Genomic DNA, 22,576 nt, shown 5'->3' with positions numbered 1-22,576 from the left:
TGCGTTACGCTATTGCGTCTATTTCTTGCCAATTTAAAAGTTCTTGCATGTTTTCTACACAGGTGGATGCCAGCTTGGAATCACCGCCAAAGGCGAATGTTTGAAACACTGGTATGAATGTCTAAAGAACAAGGACAAGAAGATCGAGCGCTGGCATGTTCTCTTGAATCAAAGCAACGTTGAGGCAGATGACTGAGGCGTCGCATCTCCAAAGATCTCCAATTCTGGTAGCATATCGTACCAATCTATCTTCCAAACCAAGTAATTTCGCTTCCAAGCTTGAACTGCTGATAACCATTTCTTTTGACTTTACCTCGCCTGAAACCATGTGATGAGCTGCAGTGGTCTAATTGAGAAACCTAGGAAACCCAGTTGCTTTGTTTTATCCTGTATGGTATTCATTCATTAAATGCCTTAAAGAACAAAACCTCACGAATACAGATGTGATGCAGTTATCTTAGTCTTCAAACCCTGTAACCAAATATTCTCAAGGACACTGCGGGGAAAAAAAAGGCTTTACTCGTGTAAAATGTCAGTTCTTTAAAGAAACACTCCACTTTTTTTTGGAAATAGGCTCATTTTACAACTCCCCTAGAGTTAAGGCTGATTTATACCTCTGCGTGGAGTGATCGGCGTGACCCTTTGCGCGTAGTTGTGCATTTATACTTCTGCATGCTGTTTGTGTTGCTCTGCAATAACACTTCCGAAACGTTAGTTGGCAATAGGGTTTTATGTTCCTTTTTGTCAAGTTTCTTAGTGGTTGTTTTGTTTTTTCTGAACGCTACCTTAATGTACAAGTAGCTAAAACTTGCTAATTCAGCGGCGGGAACCAGTGGACGTGCAATGACTTTAATCATAAGGTAAACACAAAACAGAAGTCTCCATCTGGAGCTCCTTCACGGGACTTGACACTTGTAAACACTCACTCCAACAGGTTTGTGCGGGTCTCGGCCCCAACCACACTGGTCACAGCCACTAAGCCGACTAATCAAAGAGCTTGCGCTATGCATCGTTGCGACGTGTATTTTCTTTTTGTAGGCGAGGGTTTTGAGACCATGCAAAGGCTGTGTCGAAGCATACATGTTCGCTTGACGCAGAAGTGTAAATCAGCCTTTAGACATATTTTTGAATCCATTCACCATTCAGCTGATCTCTTGGTCTGGCGGGGATACTTTTAGCTTAGCATAAATCATTGTATCAGATTAGACCATTAGCATCTTGCTCAAAAATGTCAAGAAATTTCAATAATATTCCTATTTAAATATTCATTATTCTGTAGTTACGTCGGGTATGAAGAATAACGAATCCTGTTGTCATGTGAAGGCAACACGGTCTCTGTCTCTCTCAGCGATATCTTTAAAATGTTTTCTGTCGAACCCCAAACAGATCTAAATTTGAACTGTCAAATTTAAAACCTTAAACAGCTAACGAAAATGTCGAAAGCCACAAAGACATTGAAAAAGACTAGCAGAGAATGTTACACTGGCTAACATTGCCACCTTGCAAAGAGACCAAAGAGTTGGCATTGCAGTCGATTTCAAAACTTTACTTGTATTGTAATGTAATGTAATGTGTATTTATATAGCGCATTTATTGTGTATGACCATATACTCAAAGCACTTCACAATCACGGGGGGTTCCTTCCACACCACCACCAGTCTGCAGCATCCACTTGGGTGATATGACAGCAGCCACAGGACAATGGTGCCAGTGCACTTACCACACACTAGCTATAAATGGAGTGGAGAGACAGTGATAGAGCCAATTCTGTGGATGAGGATGATTGGGAGGCCATGATGGGGAATTTGGACAGGACACCGGGGTTACACCCCTACGAGAAGTGCTATGGGATTTTTAATGACCACAGAGAGTCAGGACCTCAGTTTAACATCTCTTCCGAAAGACGGTGCTAACTGACAGTAGTTTCCCCTTCACTTTACTGGGGCATTAGGACTCACACAGACCGCAGACTGAATGCCACCTGCTGGCCTGACTAACACCACTTCTACAGCCACCTAGTTTTCCCATGTGGTCTCCCATACAGGTACTGACCAGGCGCAGCCCTGCTTAGCTTCAGTGAGTAACCAGTGTTTGGCTGCAGGGTTGTGGCTTTAGAATCAAGACTTGACATAGTACAAACAACCATTCCAGAACATGGTCAATGAATGAACTTGTTGGAAACTAATGTCGAGCTTGAGACCTGAGAATTCAGGCTTTGGAGGAGGGATGTGAAGTACTGGCGAGCAGTAATGCAAAGTTAATAGCGAAAATAATTGATCTGGAAAGTCAGGGCCGCAGAAACAACATAAGGATGGAAGAGTTACCTGAAACGGTTGAAGGCCCAGACCCACAACTTTTTTTGCCAAACTCCTGGTCGAAGTTCTCTGAGTTCAGACACTTCTATTTCCTCTAGATCTGTACCGAGTGCATAGAATGCTCACTGAAATGGCGGTTATTGCATCTGTTGGAGCCACGGTATGGCAGCAATGTACCCCAATTATTTTGCCAGAATGAGGATATAGTTCCTAGCATATCAACCAAGAAAATAGCAACTTTTTGCACAAGTCCTTTTTTTGTCGGTCTTGATGTAACTACAGAAGAGTCAAGTTTTAAATACAGTACCTGTCGTCGATCCCAGTCGTAAGAGCAACAAATAATGACTTCACTTCTAGTTGATCATATGGAAAAGTGGTAGAAGGTGGATTTCTCAGTTGAACCATCTGTTGAACATCGAAACTACTGCAGAGGACCTATTGGAACCCGGATAGACCCAAGATTCTCACTGAAATCAGTTAAGTTTGGTAAAGGAAAAATCATGGTTTGGGGATACATTCAGTTTGTGGGCATGTGAGAGATCTGCAGAGTGGATGGCAACATCAACAGCCTGGGTTATCAAGACATTTGTGCATTACAAACCACCGGAGAGGGCAAATTATTCAGCAGGATAGTGCTCCTTCTCATACTTCAGCCTCCACATCAAAGCTCCTGAAAGTAGAGAAGGTCAAGGCGCTCCAGGATTGGCCAGCCCAGTCACCAGATATGAACATTATTGAGCATGTCTGGGGTAAGATGGAGGAGGCATTGAAGATGAATCCAAAGAATCTTGATGAGCTCTGGGAGTCCTGCAAGAACGCTTTCTTTGCCATTCCAGATGACTTTATTCATAAGTGATTTGAGTCATTGCAGAGATGTATGGATGCAGTCCTCCAAGCTCATGATGGAGTCAGACACAATATTCATTCTGTTTCCACTGCAGCACGACTTTATATTCTATACTGGACATTATTTCTGTAACAAGTGACAAGACTTTTGTTTAAGCAAAGTCAGACCTCACTGTCCTAATTAAATCATTAAAAATCAAGGCATGATGATATTTTATTTTGGTCAAATAAGCGTAATATAGAGGACTTTGCCTTTTATATAAGCCACTTCTGATACCAATTGATCAACTATAAGTCAAGTTATTATTTGTTGTTCCTAAAACTTGGATAGACAACAAGACTTTTGTTAGTTAGTGTAGTAAAATGGTCTAATCCCAATGAATAGTTTATGCTAAGCTAAACTAAGCTAAGCTAAAAGTGCTCCTGCCAGACATAGAGATCAGCTGAATGAATCCAAAACAGTAAAACTCAACTTTGTACCTCTATAGGTCTTGTAAGATGAGCCTATTTCCAAAAAAAAAAAGGTGCAGTGTTCCTTTAAGTAAAATAGCATGCAGAATGCTATTGTACACTGTTGTTTGGCATTAGAAATATACACTGTCCATACATGTTTTTTAACGTTTGTTTCAGTTAGTGAGTTGGTATAACAAATTGTGAATACGAAGCTTAGAGCAGTCATTTTTAGAGTCGTATACAGTTAATTGCAGGTTGTCTGAATTGAAAAGCTCATCGGCTACGTATGGAAAAGTCTTATTGTTATGTGCATGAAGTTCATGGATGTTTTATCCAATTATATGTTTTGTCACTGTTGCGTTCGAATCCATCTCTGTAATGTTTACAGGTATGAAAAAAACTGGTGTTGCCTAATAAAGTGTTTTCAGTTATTGCCTATGAATCGGGTGTATGAAGAGTGTGTTTCTGGAATCTGGAGCAAAGGTCATCAGGTGAATGAGATGAAAGTCTCTGGTACAAGGTGTCATGTGAGGGCTGGGTTTTTTGGTGTTGTGTCTGAAGCTTATCCAGATTTATTCTCTCAAAGCTTGACCTTCGAACAACGACGAGGACTTAAACCTCCACTGGTCTTTTATCTGGTGCCGTCATGTTTACTTGCACCATTATATAATGAATAACTAGAAATAAGGCATCAGGAGGAACAGATGCGTCACAGCAGTAATGACTTCATGTTTTTTTTTACTTAAAAGAGACATTTTTAGAGACAAAATTACTATACAACTGTCAGCTACAGCCTCGTGCTAATCATGCACTGGAGATCTCTAGAGGAAAAAACGTCAAGTCTTCCTTATATGAGAGGAAGAACTGTCAATACTGGTTAAGTCATCCAAATGTAAAGGTTTTCAGACGTTTAAGAATCCAGTCTCAATAATGAATCAATTCTAATCGGATATGTGCCTAACCCAAACAAAACTCGACTCTAGTAAGGAATTAGTGAATTACAAGCTGAGGTTGAGATCCGAGGTTGTAGAAAGTGTGATCTACATGATTATATTCATTCTTAGATCTGTGAGGTATTCCAGACACATTTCTTACCAATGAAAGCATTCGTTGCACCTTACCTTTCTGATTGTTATTTGTAGCAATAAAGAAGAAATGTCTTATCGATCGCAAGTTCAATATGGAGTGCCACAAGACTTAGCACATGGACCATTGATTTTCACATTGTATAATGCTACTCCTAAGAGATGCCATAAAAAACATGGATGCCTACGCTGAGGATGCCCTCTGGGCCTAACAAAACATAGCAAATGATAAAACTCACAAAATGAGTAGTTAATAATAAAAAAAAAAACTAATGTTAAATGTTTTTGCCCCTTAAAATACTGCTAAACAATAACTTATGCCCTTAATTCGTAATGCAGAAAAGATCATTTATTAATTTATGACCTCAAGGCTAGATTATTGTTATGTGTTGTTCTATTGTTTATCCGCAGGCCTAACGAACTAACTTTGCTGGTTAAAAGTTCAGCAGCTAGAGCAGGGGTGGTCAAACTCCAGCAGAGGTTACTGTAGCTCCAACTTCCTTCATCGCTCCTGCCAGGAAGTTTCTAGTATACCTAAGCTGCGTCCCAAATCGCATACTTATGCACTATTCTACGCCATTTTGTAGTTTTAAGAGTGTAAGTAGTGTGTTCACACTGAAAATAATAAGAGCACTTTAATTACCCGGATGATGCACTCATTCAGCCGGTAAAATGATGTGTGGAATGATGGACACTTCACGCTCTCCACGACCGCAGCTTTGCTCACGTAGCAGAAGGGGCGGAGCTATCGGCCGCACATGTTGGATAACTTTATTTATTTTGGATGGTGAAAGCAAAATTCTCCTACGAGATTGATTATAGCGCCTCCAGGTGGTGAAAGCGGCAATACTCATGGCAGGTATAATTTGATAGTTTGGTCATTTATTTCACTGATTTGGCAACCGTCATCAGGGAAACGGTTTGAATTTCTGCTTAGTAAAAAAACATTCGTGTTTCATTTGGGACAACACTACATACATATACTATGCTGTTGAGTGTGTAAGTGCATAAGTACATAGTGCATAGTGTTCCATTTGAGACGCAGCTCTAGTAAGAGCTTGGTTAGCTGATTGAGGTGTGTCTAATTGGGGTTAATTCTATAGGACACCAGCCCTCCTGGACTGATTTCGGGCACCCCTGAGCTAGAGACCTTACTAGAACCAAGAACCAAGTATAGGCAGATTCTGTCAACATCGCTCTGGGTCCCAATTAAACCTCATATAAATTTTACAATTCTGTGAATTATATACAAAGACCTAAATGGTTTAGCTTACTTTTTATTCGATAAGAAAAGATGTGCATAAACTATGAAAGAAACACTTTTACAGAACAAAAGGTCATGTGATTTTGTTATAAGAGCTCCAGAATTGTCATGAGCATCTCTGCTCCGCGTCTTATGCCTTCAAACACCACTACACGTTTATTGCGTGTCAGCATTTGTCTTTTGACGCGCAAGTAATTTAATAAATAAAGAAAAGATTCACACAGCTTCTCCTACAGCAGAAAATTCAATTTTTACTGTTGATATTTGGCGCCAATTAATCAGGAAGTGACGATTTTGTTCTCTTTGACTCGTTGGATGGAAGTGCTGCTTTATTCGCACGTCTTTTATGTGATATTTCAGTTTTGCGCATACATTTTATTTGGATATTTCAGTTTTGCGCATCCATTGGCACAGCTAATTACTGTGCCAATGGTACTAAATGCTGCTTTCTTTATGCTTTACATTCGTGGGTCGGACGTTCCGGTTTCCCATTGTGAACTCTTCGACTCATTCGGCAATAAAGTACATAAATTCTGACCAACTGTGTCTATCTACTATTAAATATATATTTTTGTTCTTTCACGTATTGTCTTGTGTTATTTATTTGTACACTGGAAGCATCATTACCGAGACAAATTCCCTGTGTGTGAGAGCACACTTGGCACTAATTGTAGTGAGACGACAGAGGTTACTGGAGTTTATCTGATCGTGTGATGCCGTTTAATGTCCGCGAACATATTAAACGTCATCCCAAAGGTCAGATGAACTCATCACTTTCACAGCTTTGTGTTTATGATAACGGTTCAGATGATTGTAAGCCAAACATTCAATATAAACGTGTATAAACGTGTATAAAATATAAACTTCAAAAACGAATATTCCTATCAATTTGAAGATTATCATGAGGAAAAAAAGAAAAAAACAATGAGAGTCATTCATTTTTGATGGTCACATACTTATTTTCAACAGTAAATTGAAAGCCAATTAAAAAAAAAAAAGTTATTGCATGACGCAAACTTACAGGCCGGCTAGCAAAAAACCACCATCGCAACAGCACACTATTTAAAAGTACTTTCTTTCCCCCGAAGATATTATTGAAACATATAAAAACAGTATTAAACATATTTCTCAATGTTGGAGCCTGTTGGTTGGTTGATACAGTTGCACCAACTCAGATTTCGGGAGAGGGCTTTCTTGCTTGTTCAAACTACTTAATTAAAATGAGCTCACAACTTTTTGAGCAAACAGCAATTGTTTTATGTTCAATCCACTTGAGTTTGCTAAATGAACTTAATCAATTTGTGTTGTGACAACATGAACAAATTGAGTGGAACCCTGCATTTTTTACAGTGCAGTATTTCAGAAACCTAATGTTTAGAAATATTTGTTAAAGTCACGTTGGCGGAACTACTGGTGCCAAAATAGCACATCATTTTCAATAACATTGAATTTAAGGAACGCTATTAAACAAATGATGCTAAATCATTTCTCGCTTCCAGCATTACTCTATTTCTTTTATTTCTTTTCTTAGGGCTGTTTAGAATTAATATCTATTACTCTGAACCAAAGGGAAAAAAACTACATTCAGCTCACTGGGCTTTTGACTGTAATAACATAATTGCACTGATTCCGAACTGAGCTAACAGTCGGTATAAGTATCCCTCCGAGAGCATTCCACTCTTCAATAAAGTAATTGTCTAAATAATTATCTGTTTTTGCTTCTCCTTTGATAGCAATCTTATAATAAGTTTGTGTTTTGCCTCATCTGACTGATATTAGAACTACATTTACCAGCGGAAATGGCACCAGTAAAAGAGCTGTAATGTTTAACTGATTAGGACTGCGTCCAATGGTGACTGGACAGAAACTTTGTGCGAATCATGCGAGCTTTGCACCAATCAGCGCAGAGCGACACGTAGAGCAAGCTCATGTGACCTTTGCATCCACATGTAAACACTGCGGCGTCCTGCAGCTCTGTAACATCACTGTAACAAATCCACACAATTCCTTCAACAAATTTAAGTGTATTGAGCATAAAACAATTTAAGTTGTCCCCCAAAACTTAAAAATAGTGCCGTTTCAGCTCATTTTAAATAAGTAGTTTCAAAAACCAGCACAAATCTTTTTTCGAGTGATGTTCAAAAGTGATTCCTACTTATGATTTTTAAAATGCTTTTTGGCCGGTGTGTAAATGTACAGCAAGCTCATGTGACATTTGTCATGTAAACAAACTCTGTAAAATGCTTTTAAATTCCTACTTCTGATTTTTAATTATTAGGTTTTTTAGCAGGCGTATAAATTGGCTAGTTGGCCACTGAAGAGAACTTCTTTTCTACTTTGTAACTACTTCAATCATACGAAAATTCTGCCTGTTTCTTGATGTTTAAATGTGAAATGAACTGGAAAAACTAATTTACATTTCTTTACATTTTATAGTGATTTACAGTCTTATTGTGTGAAAAATCTGACTGTTAGAGACTCACTGTCGACACGTACAGCAAGTTTACGTGACCTTTGCATCCTCATGTAAACACTGCAGCGTCCTGCAGCTCTGTGAAAGGCTTTTAAATTCATACTTATGGATTTTAGTTTGTATTTTGGCCGGTGTATAAATTGGCTAGTTGGCCACTGAAGAGAACAACTTTTTTACTTTCTAACTACTTCCATCATATGGACAATCTGCCTGTTTTTTATGTTCTAATGTAAAAGATCTGGAAAAACACATTTTTGTTTTACTTTTTTTGTGATTTATAGTCTTATTGTAAAAAAAATCTGTCATTGAGTCATTGTTGACATGCACAGCAAATTTATGTGACCTTTGTATCCTCATGTAAACACTGCAGCTCCGTAAAATGCTCTTAAATTCATATTTATCAAAAAAATTTAATAAAAAAGTATATATATATATATATATATATATATATATATATATATATATATATATATATATATATATATATATATATATATACAGTTGAAGTCAAATTAACTAGCCCCCCTGAACTTTATATATACTACCAGTGAAAAGTTTGGGGTCATTTTTTTTTTTCAATTATTATTTTATTTAATGATTTAAATAAAGTCATTCTGTTCATCAAGCCAGCATTTATTTAAATTTTTTAAAAATTGTTAAATATTTATTTAGTAAATATTTATTTATTACTTATTGTATGTAGTTTCAAATGAAATTATTACTCCAGTCATTATTGCTTTTATTACTATTACCATTAATAATATCAATAATAATAATAATAATAATAATATTAACAACAATAATATTAATAATAAAAGTAATAATTAATATTGGAGTGATTTCTGAAGGATCATGTGACTCTGAAGACTGGAGTAATGAAGCTGAAAATTCATCATTACAATCACTGGAATAAATGATTAAATTAAATTATAATCTACTTTGAACAGTTATTTTATAGTGCAATAACATTTCACAATTTTACAATTGGTACTGTATTTTTGATGAAATAAATGCAGCCTTGGTGAGCAGGAAAAGCTCATTTTAAAACATTTAAAAATCTTACAGACCCCAAAATTTTGACTGGTAGTGTATAATATGTATATTGTTTTATTTATTATTATTTTTTAAATATATTTATTTATTTGGCAGGGCCAAATTTGCCTGTTTATTGATGTTTAAGTGTAAATTGACCAGTAAAAGCTAATTTTTTAATTTTTTTATTTTTTTTTAAGATTTACAGAAAATACAACAAAATCTGACGGTTAGAGACTCATTCTCGACACATACAGCAAGTTCATGCGTAATTTTTTTTATTATTATTTTTTGGCCGTGTATAAATTGGCTAGTTGGCCACTGAAGAGAACAACTTTTCTACATTTTAACTACGTCCATCATATGGAAAATTTCTTGATGTTTATACGTAAAATTATCTTGAAAAACTTATATTCTTTACATTTTTCTTTATAATTTACAAAAAATAAAACAAAATTTGACTGTTAGAGACTCACTGTCGACACGTATAGCAAGTTCACGTGACCTTTGCATCCTCATGTAAACACAGCAGCGTCCTGCAGCTCTGTGAAAGGCTTTCAAATTCATACTTTTGGATTTTTATTTATTTATATACCTTTTATTTTGGCCGGCGTATAAATTGGCTAGTTGGCCACTGAAGAGAACAACTTTTCTACACGTTAACTATGTCCATCATATGGAAAATCTGCCTGCTTCTTGAATTTAAATGTGAAATTATCTTGAAAAACTTATATTCTTTACGTTTCTTTGGCATTTACAAAACAGTAAAACTAAATCTGACTGTTAGAGACTCATTGTCGACATGTACAGCAAGTTAATGTGACCTTTGCATCCTCATGCAAACACTGCAGCATCCTGAAGCTCTGTGAAAGGCTTTCAAATTCATACTTATAGATTTTTATTTTATTATTTTTTGGCCGTGTATAAATTGGCTAGTTGGCCACTGAAAAGGACAACTTTCTTACTTTCTAACTACATCCATCATATGGAAAATCTGCCTGTTTTTAATGTTTAAATGTAAAATTATCTTGGAAATCTAATGTTCTTTACATTTTTTTATGATCTACAAAAAACAAAACAAAACAAAACCTGACTGTTAGAGACACATCGTGCTGTTCTGTTTTGTCTAATAATAATAATAATAATAATAATAATAATAATAATAATAATAATAGTAATAGTAATAATAATAATAATAATAATAATAATAATAATAATAATAATAATGATATTAATAATAATAATAATAATAATAATAATAATAATAATAATAATAATAATAATAATAATAATATTAACGATAATAATAATAATAATAATAATAATAATTATTATTATTATTATATTAATACTACTACTACTACTAATAATAATAATAATATTAATAATAATAATAATAATATTAATAATAATAATAATAATAACAATAATAATAATATTATTATTATTATTATTATTAATAATAATAATTATATTAATAATAATAATAATAATAATTATTATTATTATTATTATTATTATTATTATTATATTAATAATAATAATAATAATAATAATAATAATAATATTAATACTACTACTACTACTACTACTACTACTAATAATAATAATAATAATAATAATGATATTAATAATAATAATAATAATACTATTAATGATAATAATAATAATAATAATAATTATATTAATACTACTACTACTACTAATAATAATAATAATATTAATAATACTACTACTACTACTACTAATAATAATAATAATAATAATAATAATAATAATAATAATAATAATAATAATAATAATAATAATAATAATAATAATAATAATAATAACAATAATAATAATTATTATTATATTATTAATAATAATAATAATAATAATAATAATAATAATAATAATAATAATATTAATAATACTACTACTACTACTACTACTACTACTACTACTACTAATAATAATAATAATAATAATAATAATAATAATATCAGTATTCTAGGAAAAATCATTATTAAAAATCAATAAATGCATTTTGGTATCTCGTTATCTATTTATTACCATATTACTGTGCAGACGAGCGTGCTAAACACATAAGCACTTACTGATTTGAATAAACTCTGTGTAATGTGGTAATGCACATGTTGACCTAATTTAATCTGAGCCCACAAATGTGAAAGTTTTACATCGGATGTTTCTTTCTCCTCCCATTGTGGAGTTTGAGTCATTTTGTCACGTTGTAAAGCATCGTTTCATCCTGAGTAATAAGATATTAAGTGTGTACTGCTGAGGGCATTGTTGACACTAATAAAAAGTGATAGTGATCAGCCGGAGAGATAATTACACTCATGTGAACTCAGGAAACCAGAGGGTTTTATGATCTAATTTATACATGCGTGTGAGTGAGTGAGCAGACATCTGTGCTTCCAAGTCTGTGTTTACCAAACACACACCCCCTTTGTGTCGTCCCACCCCCTTGCCTCGGATGTGGCCACGAGTACCAATACAAAGATAATATGGATGGGATGGGAGTATAAATAAGGAGGGGCAAGCACATCTGACTGTTCATTCATTCTAAAACAGAAATAAAATACATTAAGCTAACACTATTAGCCAAAAATGCTAAGCAACTTCTTACAAACTGTCTCCATTTTCATGCTGTTTCATGGTTGTCTCAGCACTAATGATATCAATTCTGACACTTACTGTATTTGGACGAGGTCTGTGTCAGGCGGGCAAACACAGCTTGCGTTTCTCCAAAGGACTCAGACATCTCTTATCTTGTATGAGAGCATCTGGAACCAAAATAATAAGCTTTTTAGTTGCATCAAAAGCAATGAGCTATCTATTATTGACAGTTACATGTCTAGGTGTTTGGAGGACAGCTCTTTCTCAGAGCTACTTGATGAACGCTTTGACATTAGTGTGCTGACTGAAGCTGATGGCCCCTGTGAGGTTGCTGGTGTCACAGATGAGTTCACGGCGTCTGTACGGAGGGCCAGAGACCTTATGAGTGTTGAACCGGATGGATTCGTGGAGCAGGACAGTGAAGTAAGCTCCACAAAGACACTGCAGCGCTCGAAACGAGCATGGATGATTCCTGGGACTCTATGGTGTGGCTCCGGAAATAAAGCCATGGGGTGGACTGACCTGGGTAAGAATTAATCTATTTATATATGTGTATATGTAGTTGAAGTAAGAATTATTAGCCCCCCTGATTTATTAGCCCTCCTGTTTATTTTTTCCCCAAAAATAGGGTAATTAGGCAAGTAATTGTATAATGATGGTTTGCTCTGTTGACTATTGAAAAAAAATATTCCTAAAGGGGCTAAAATTTTTGTCCTTAAAATGGTTTTTAAGAAATTAAAAACTGCTTTTATTCTCCCCGAAATAAAGCAAATAAGAGTTTTTCCAGAAGAAAAAATATTATCACACACACACACACGTGTATATATATATATTGATTTTTTTTTTTCTTTTTAAATATTTCCCAATTGATGATTAATATTTTTTCTTCTGGTGAAAGTTTTTGTTTTATTTTTATTTCAGCTAGAATAAAAACAGTTTTAAATTTTTTATGAACCATTTTAATGTCAATATTATTACCCCCTTTAAGCTATTTTTTTTTTTCAGAATGTCTCCAGAACAAACCATCGTTATAGTAACTTGCCTAATTACCCTAACCTGCCTAGTTAACCTCATTAACCTAGTTAAGCATTTAAATGTCACTTTAAGCTGTATAGAAGTGTCTTGAAAAATATCTAGTCAAATATTATTTACTGTCATCATGGCAAAGATCAAACAAATCAGTTATTAGAGATGAGTTCTTAAAACTATTATGTTTAGAAATGTGTTGAGAAAAAAATTCTTATGGAAAGAGTCTTATTTGTTCTAGTTTGGTTTGAATAAAAGCAGTTTTTAATTTTTTTAAGCTTTTAAAACTAATTTTTAAGGTCAACATTTTTTTTTGCCGTTGGCAACAGAACAAACCACTGTTGTCCAATAAATTGCCTTAGTTAGCCTAATTAACTTTTTAATTTGAATTTTTAAATTGCTAAAATGTAAGCTGAATACTAAATTCCCAAAATTTCACAACATTCATTTATTAATTTTCTTTTTGGATTAGTCCCTTTATTAATTTGGGGTCGCCACAGCGGAATGAACCGCCAACTTATCCAGCACATGTTTTACGCAGCGGATGCCTTTCCAGCCACAACCCATCACTGGGAAACAGCCATACACACTCATTCACACTACGGACAATTTAGCTTACCCAATTCACCTGTACCGCATGTCTTTGGACTGTAGGGGAAACTGGAGCACCCGGAGGAAACCCACGCGAACGCAGGGAGAACATGCAAACTCCACACAGAAACGCCAACTGACCCAGCCGAGGCTTGAACCAGCAACCTTCTTGCTGTGAGGAGACAGCACTACCTACTGCGCCACTGCGTCGCCCATTTCACAACATGTTACTGTAATTTTCACAGTAAATTACATTAGTGTCACTTTACAGGATTTAACTGTTGAATTTTACGTATTCAGAATTTTATTGTGAAATTAAGGCAGGTAGCATGATTACAGCATATTACTGTAAAATAGCTATATCTTTTGCATGTTAGTGCGGATTTACAACCCACCGAATTGATTCACACCTGTCTCCATAGTTACGTGAATAATCATATCAACAAGACAGGACGTGTGCAAAGCAACCGGGAATAAAAGATCTGTTCAGTTTGCTAGGATCATCAGTCATAATTAAATGTGATCAAGAGTGAGTTTTACAAGTTTAACACGTTTTTAAATCAGTGCATGTTTGTAAAGAATTACAGCGATTTACTTCAGCTTTACTTCACCATCACCATAGCCACGTGTCAGAACAATTATAAAAGAAGAAGCTTCAATCCCGATTTGTGAACGTTAAATCAGGTTTATTTTGTCTATTAACATAACGGATACCCATACAGCAGAGGATATTTACGTGTTTCCTGTCACATTTGCTGTGCAAAGCTAAACGAAAACAAAAACAGCAACAAGATGCTCAGAGCTAACAATGATAAACTTCTGAAAGGTCGAATAAGTAATCTGATGGGTGTTTTGAGCTGAAACTTTACAGACACATTCTGCAAACACAAAAGACGTATATTAAATCTGGAAAAAGGGGTGAATTAGGTGCCCTTTAAAAGAATTAAGAAATCAATATTTGATGGAATAAACTTGTATTTTCTAAAAGAGTAAAAAATGCTCTAAATAACAACGTTTTTTAAAATTTGAAAGAAAGATTATTAGACATTTATATGATAAAACAAACATAAAAAGGCATATCTGGATTGTGGGATTAAAAAGCAAAGTTAGATTATATATTGAAGAATACATTTTGAACATGATCTTATCCAATATTTGCTAAAATGCTGAAAATTTCATTTGTAATTTGGATTTTTACAACTAAACAAATACAATTTGAAACATTTGAACATAATACCTAAGAAAATGAACACAAACAAATATTTTAGTTTATGAAAATGAAACGGTTCAGATTAAAAATACTCAAAGCACTTTTTTTTTGCAGGCGTCTTTGAAGAAACCGATAAATGCTGCAGAGAGCATGACCACTGCAAACACACCATTCCCTCCTTCTCGTACGACCATGGCGTCTTCAACACAAACCTCTTCACGTTATCACACTGTGACTGTGACAACAGGTGTGTCCCGCTTCATTTCTTTAAATACGTAAAATAGAGTGTGGATGTAAAGTTTCAGCTCTAAATACCACACAAGTGAAGTTTCATAAACTCATTTCCAGAGGAGCACGTGATAGGATTGAGCACGACTGGCCGCTCATCTGTAATCAGTAATAATCCAATCAGAATGATCCTAGTTTACTATAAATGGATCATTTTCTTCATACTGCTCTATCTTCGTTTGGAAGAATCCCCCCTTCCACCCCATCTCCTCATTTTCCTCCCCTTTCTAAAGGGGGAGCTCTCGAGACCTACCTGATCTCGGATCTCCTGATATGCTTATTGACAGGGCGGGAGCCCTGGGCTCAAATATCTCTGAGCTCAGGGTTCTCTCCCGGGACAGCATGCCAAACCTGCTTTAAACGCCAAGCATATCTAAGTGGGAACTCTTGAAATAATGTTTTATAACTCTTTGAAACATCCGCCCTTTAGGCTTTGATTCAAATCGTGCCATTTTGATGACAGTCGCTTTAAATTCAAATGAGATTGTCATCTTTTCAAAAGAGGGCGGAGCTATGAACGTCTATGGATCAGCATAGTGGCAGATTTAAAACAAATCTAACGTTATTTCTGTGAAAAACCGAACATGTCAAAAGAAGTGACTCAGATGAAGGCACTCTATGGAGACACTGGTGTCTAATGATGGACGGCTGCTTCTCACTCAGGGCTGTCTATGCTAATGCGGAAGAGATCGTCACTAATGGACGGGGCTTTTCCCCTCTGATAGCATATACAATGAGGAAATGTCAATCATAGTGTTTCTGCAGACTGTTTTTATCAAGTGCAGTTATAAACAATTTAAGTAATTAATGTTTACTTTCAGAGGCTGCCTATATTAACACACGGTTGCCTCATAACTGTGCTTAAAACACTTATAAACGTGCGTATTTTCAGCATTATAATAGTGAAAAAATGTGAGCATTATTGTACTGATAAGCATGCTGCCTGTAGCGAACATTCATTCTACAGTGTTATATTGTGTAACATGAGGCATGTCCAGTTATTTTACAGAGGAAGTGTCTTGTATTACTGTATTCTATAACATTGTAATCAGTCCCTGTGATATCAATTTCAGGTTCCGCCGCTGTCTCCTGGGTGTTAATAATAGCATGTCCAACCTTGTGGGCTACGGGTTCTTCAACGTGCTAAAGATGAGCTGCTTTGAGTTCTCTCAGCGGACACAGTGTGCAAAGAGAACATGGTGGGGCAGGTGTGTATTCTCTTTTAAAGAGATCTGAAAATTAAAATCTGAAAAATTAGAGTGAATTGTACTGTGGATTGATACATTTCTGAATTGTCTTGTTTGGTCACCAAGGTACACTCAAAAACTGTTTTTTTTGCTGCTTGTTTAAACAACCTATTTTAAAACGAGCTGAATCAACATAATTCTTGATTTTTTGGGGGACAACTTAATTGTTTTATGTTCAATCCACTTCAATGTGTAAAACAATTAAGTTAACTGAATCGATTTGTGTTGGGACAACATGAAGACATTGTGTGGAACCCAGAATTTTTCAATAGTATCTGGCTGCAGACTTGCACATGCAAGCTGAGACATGCAGCCTCAGACACATTCAATAGAGCTAGTGATGTCACTGTTAGGAGTGGAGTTATGTATATGCATTGAAAGCATTGCATGCAGTCTCAGCTTGCTTGTGCAACCTGTCTGCAGACAGATCCTTCTTGCATTTTTACAGTGTACAGTAAATATAGTAATATTGTTGAATATTATTATGATTTAAAACAACAGTTTGGTTCTCTATTTGAATATATTTTGAAACGTTAAATGTAATTTATGTATTGAATAAGCTGAATTTTCAGCATCAGTAATCAGTCCTAAGTGTCACATGATCTTTCTAATGCTGATATATGTACAGTATATATGCATGTATATGTGTACAGTTAAAGACAAATTAACCTGTGAAATTTATATTTTTACCAAGTGATGTTTAACAGAGCAATTACATTTTTTCACAGTATTTCCTGTTATACTTTTCTTGTAGAGAAAGTCATATTTTTTTATTTTAGCTGGAATAATATAACTACATATTGTAAAAATAAAGAACTGCTGATGCCAGTATTATTAACCCCTTTAAAAAGTACTTTGATTGGCAACGGCAATTCTAAGCTTTTTAATTGCACTTTAAACTGAATACAAGCATCTTGCAAAAGAGCTAGCAAAATATTATGTACTGTCATCATGGTAAAGACAAAAATAAGTAAGTAGATTTAAAAAACAATTACTAAAACTTTAGTAATTACTATGTTTAATTATAATTACTATGTTTAAATATACATTTTCTCCGCTATACAGCACTTGTGGGATATTTAAAAAAGAATACAAATTTCTTAGGAGGCTTAATAAGTTGATCTTTAACAGTGTACACTACATGACAAAAGTCTTGTCGTCGATCCCAGTCGTAAGAGCAACAAATATTAACTTGTCTTCTAGTTGATCATTTGGAAAAGTGTCAGAAGGTAGATCTTTCCCAGGAATCATCTGTTGAACTGCATCCCAATCATCACAAATACTGCAGAAGACCTTTTGGAACCAGCATGGACCCAAAATTCTGACAGAAATCAGTCAAGTTTGGTGTAGGAAAAAATCATGGTTTGGGGTTACAGTATGGGAGCGTGCGAGAGATCTGCAGACTGGATGGCAACATCAACAGCCTGAGGTATCAAGACATTTGTGCTGCCCATTACATTACAAATCACAGGAGAGGGCAAATTCTTCAGCAGGATACACTGAAAAAAGTGTTGCATGCAAAACTGCTGCAAACAATTTATTTGTGTTGAATTTAAATAAACAAATTAAATTGAGCAATGTTCCGCTTAATTTGTTTGTTTAAATTCAGCCCAGATAAATTTAGTAAATCCAAGGAATCATCTTTGAATATTTTTTTTCAGTCCAGCACTCCTTCTCATACTTCAGCCTCCACATCAAAGTTCCTGAAAGCAAAGAAGGTCAAGGTGCTCCAGGATTGGCCAGCCCAGTCACCAGACATGAACATTATTGAGCATGTCTGGGGTAAGATGAAGGAGGAGGCATTGAAGATGAGTCCAAAGAATCTTGATGAGCTCTGGGAGTCCTGCAAGAACGCTTTCTTTGCCATTCCAGATGACTTTATTAATCAGTGATTTGAGTCATTGCAGAGATGTATGGATGCAGTCCTCCAAGCTCATGATGGAGTCAGACACAATATTCATTCTGTTTCCACTGCAGCATGACCACATATTCTATACTGGACATTATTTCTGTTCAGTGACAAGACTTTTGTCTAAGCAAAGTCAGAGCTTACTGTCCTAATGAAATCATTATTGGTAATAATTTGGTAAAATAAGCATAATCTAGAGGCCTTTTCATATAAGCCACTTCTCAACTAGAAGTCAAGTTATTATTTGTTGTTCCTAAAATTTGGATAGGCCACAAGACTTTTGTCAGGTAGTCTATATTTTTTCCTGAATAAAAATCTTACTGATGCCAACATATTAATTAATAGTGAGACTCATTAGTGAGCTAATGATTGCACTGTAAATCAAAAGCTGTCATAGACAGACCACGAATAGGAAAAACACCTTGTTGAACTTTGGAAATTGGCAAAACTTGGCTCTTTCGGGTGATTTTTACACAATCTCTAAGCACATAATGTTATGTACACAGTTACAGAACCCTTGCTTGTTCCCTCATTGGCAGGTGTGTCATGTCTGAACTTGCTCAATACGCTGTGGTCAAAGATGCAGCAAACTACACCGACACTCTCCCTGAACAAGACATGGAGTCTCTGGAAATGAGTTTTCAGCAAGCAATCACAATTAGACAGAACCAAGTCACCAAAAACATGGAAGAATCGCTTATAATTCAATCCAAAGATTTCAGGAATGGCACTGAAAAACCGAGTCCAGTTTCGACATCACCAGGGCCATCTGTTACAACACTGCAGTCCCGGAAATCTGAAGCTTCCGTCGTCCCAACATACACACCAAAGACAACACTCGCCCAAAATAAACCAGACAGACCACCAGGTGAAGTAAATACTCCCTAAAAGAGCTTTTAATCATATAAAAAACCATAGTAGTTTATCGTAAGTACCACGATTTTTGAACAATATTTTAGTAAAGCACGTGAAGTGATTTTATAGTTGCTATGATAACACTTTAGTAACATATACAAATGAACCAATACTCTAGTTTCATTTTTACTATTAAGTTATATTATGCTACAGTCCTAAAAACTACAGTATACTACAGTATTTAACTCATTATAGGAAATAATGCAGTTTGCTGGAGCAATAATTAACAGAAAGTTGTAAATACTATAAGTAGGGCTGGACCGATAAACGATAATATATCGAATTGCGATAAAATTTATGTCAATAACATTGATAACTTCTGGACTTTTTTACTCAATATTGATCTAAGAGCCAATCACACAGCAGAAATGTGCAACAATGGGAATCTAGAAGTGTGCTGATATTAGAGATCTACCGAATTTACACCCACCGAAAATATATTGGCCGAAAATATGTTATGACATTTAATGGACTCTCTCATTTTTGTGGCTTCAGTCATTGTTGGGGTACTCTTTTAAATCTGGAAGCATTAACAACTGATATCCAAATATAAATCGTTATTGTTCAATATGGAAAATAATTATTGGGTTTGCATTTTTGCCATATCGCCCAGCCCTAACTATAATATATACAGTATAATACACTTTACTTTGGTTCAAAAACGCTATGGTATTTACTATAATTTATAGTATTTTTTTGTCATGTATGCTGCTTAAGAAACTAAGTTTGCTATAATGGCTTTTTTATAGGCAAGTTTGAGATGTGTGACCTCTATAAGGACCTGGATTCATGTCATCTACAGATTCCGGCTTTACAGGAGAAATTTGGTCTGCAAAATCCTTACCGGAGAACCCTTTATCACTGTAACTGTACTGCCAGGTGAATGCATGTTTTATATATTCAGCCAGATGCTATTGATGAAAACTCTGTTCTATTAGTTTGTGTGACAATGATATTTCCCAATGGGCACCTTGACGTCAAAACTACATCAAAAACATGTCAAAAATGTGAATCGATTTGATTTAAATTGATTATTTTGACATCTAACATTGCCTTCATAAAACACATCAAAAACTGATTACAGGACAGTTGTGTAATTGATTTTCTTGTGTGTTTTTTGATGTCATTTTGACCTCAAGGTAGTTTACGTGCATTGTAGGGATACCAAATCTAATGTAAATTTGGAATACATTAATAAAACTTCTTACAATATAAAACTGTGGTCAAATTTGTGGTCAAAAGGCCATCGATGTGTGGATGTCAAATGGACGTCAGTGTTTCGACATCAAATTGATTTGAGTGTTTTGACGTCATGCTTGATGTCAATTTGATGTCGTTTTGACATTAAAGTGCACTTTGGGTTAAGAATAGTAATACAAAATAATTAAATATATTTTAGGATTAATCTGACTTTGAGTATGATTTTTTTCTATATTATATACTGATGTATGTTCCATTCACAGGCTTGTCAAAAAGATCTTATCCAAAGAACTGGATGAAACTGATCCTGTGCATTCACTTTTGATGGACTTCGTGTCACAATCCTGCTTCAATCTTCCAAAGTTTGAGGACTGTCTCAATGGAAAAAGGTACAAACATTACATCTAACTATGCACTGTTAAAGCGATAGTTCACCCCAAAATGAAAATTTCCTCACCACTTACTCAACTTTTATGGATTTCTTTCTTCTGTTGAACACAAAGAAAGGCATTCTGAAGAATATTGGGAAAACGCAGCCATTAACACCCATAGTATGAATAAAAATACTATGGAAGCCAATGCTGCTGCTTTCTAATATTCTTCAGTATATCCTCTTTTGCATTCAACAGAAGAAAGAAACTCTGGATTAGGCATGGGTCGGTATAAGTTTCTGACGGTATGATAACCTTGAATAAAAATATCACGGTTTCACAGTATTTTTAAATTTCTTAGTAAAAACAACAACTTTTTTCCCCGTTTAACACAATATATTACATTTTAGAAAACATTTATAATATTTTGGAACAGGAAACATGTCAGGCTACGTGATTAAAATAAACCATTGACTTTTACTATCTTCATTAGCTTCAAAAACACAGATTTCCTTACAACACATTAAAAAAACACTTAAAAAAAAACAAACCTTTACATATACCTTAGAGGATGGTGCGGTGGCGCAGTGGGTATTGCTGTCACCTCACAGCAAGAAGGTCGCTGGTTCGAGCCTCGGCTAGGTCAGTTGGCATTTCTGTGAGGAGTTTGCATGTTCACCCCGTGTTTGCGTGGGTTTTTTCTGTGTGCTCCAGTTGTATGGGTGTTTCCCAGTGATGGGTTGCAGCTGGAAGGGCATCCGCTGTGTAAAACTTATGCTGGATATGTTGACGGTTCATTCCGCTAAGCTGACCCCTGATTAATAAAGGGACTAAAATGAATGAATGAATATACCTTAGAAACGCTATAACAAAATATTTTTTGCGGTTTTAATACCTTGACTTTTCCAAACCACGGTAAACATTGAAAACAAAATGCTTACTCTGGATGAATAAATGATGACAAATTTCATTTTTGGATGAACTATCCCTATAACTCAATAAAGTTGCTTGACGCAAGCTAGCGTCTTTACATCTGTGGTGCAATATGTACAGTAAAATGTGTCTGCTGAGCACAAAGTAATGCAAATAACAATACAATGTAAACATTTCTGAGGTGTAAACCACGAGGCAAAACCAACATCTATGGTGTCTCTTCTAGCTGTTCAACCCAGCTCATCCAAAACTGGAGGACAGACATGGCGGGAGGGCGTCATCTAGTGGACTTCAAACGCAAACTCAAGAGGATGAACCTCAAGCGCTCCAAGAGAAAAGACTCTCCAGTCAGATTATATAAGAAATGCATCAGGATGCACACTAAACTACAGAGACATCGGGTTCCTGAACGGAAACTGTCGTAAATACCATCAGCCTACCAAATCAGCATAAACAATGCAGCAATGCATTATGAAACAGAACTCCTATGAAACAGTGCTTATGCACATTAGGGAGTCTGTTGTTTGTGTAACCTGTAAAAAAAGTCTACGTTTAGCTATGCAGTTAGTGCAATATATATATATATATATATATATATATATATATATATATATATATATATTGAGAAGTACAGGGTTATAATATTACATTTAGCACACATAGGTCAGAGTGTTACAGCTATCTCGTACGGTACAACCTCCAGTCACATGCTTAAGTGAAAAAAGTGCAACTTAAACCTTCATAGGCGTCAAAGTTTGTTAAAGTACGTTGCTTTTTACCATTTCCCCACTCTTAA

At 35.2% G+C, this 22,576-nt stretch overlaps 2 protein-coding genes across 3 annotated transcripts in view; both read left to right on the top strand.

The window, feature by feature from the left end:
* rph3aa (rabphilin 3A homolog (mouse), a) overlaps positions 1–4,042 on the top strand; it is a 58,328-nt gene extending 54,286 nt beyond the window's left edge. For both annotated transcript variants that reach the window (XM_056467318.1, XM_056467317.1), the window contains exon 17: positions 63–4,042. In XM_056467318.1, the coding sequence (XP_056323293.1) occupies positions 63–196 (134 nt within the window). In that variant the 3' untranslated portion in view covers positions 197–4,042. The remainder of the gene's footprint in view (positions 1–62) is intronic.
* An 8,011-nt stretch (positions 4,043–12,053) lies between these two features.
* On the top strand, positions 12,054–22,345 carry pla2g3 (phospholipase A2 group III). The gene is made up of 7 exons (XM_056467189.1): positions 12,054–12,616; positions 15,032–15,164; positions 16,279–16,413; positions 18,901–19,229; positions 20,026–20,155; positions 20,740–20,865; positions 22,007–22,345. The coding sequence occupies exons 1-7, from the start codon at positions 12,082–12,084 to the stop codon at positions 22,203–22,205; spliced, it is 1,587 nt and encodes a 528-aa protein (XP_056323164.1). The 5' UTR covers positions 12,054–12,081; the 3' UTR covers positions 22,206–22,345.
* The last annotated feature ends 231 nt before the right edge of the window (positions 22,346–22,576 follow it).

This window comes from Danio aesculapii, chromosome 10, assembly GCF_903798145.1.
Source record: "Danio aesculapii chromosome 10, fDanAes4.1, whole genome shotgun sequence".
Classification (NCBI taxonomy): Eukaryota; Metazoa; Chordata; class Actinopteri; order Cypriniformes; family Danionidae; genus Danio; species Danio aesculapii.
The sequence above is the reverse complement of the archived record's forward strand: the minus strand, read 5'-3'. Positions and strand labels throughout refer to the sequence as shown.

Bases quoted from the DNA above. Each gene is read 5' to 3' on its own strand.
- pla2g3 (XM_056467189.1), top strand. From the start codon at position 12,082: ATGCTAAGCAACTTCTTACAAACTGTCTCCATTTTCATGCTGTTTCAT. The intron at 12,617-15,031 runs GTAAGAATTAAT...TTTTTTTTGCAG, and splicing joins CATGGGGTGGACTGACCTGG to GCGTCTTTGAAGAAACCGAT. The intron at 20,866-22,006 runs GTACAAACATTA...TGTCTCTTCTAG, and splicing joins GACTGTCTCAATGGAAAAAG to CTGTTCAACCCAGCTCATCC.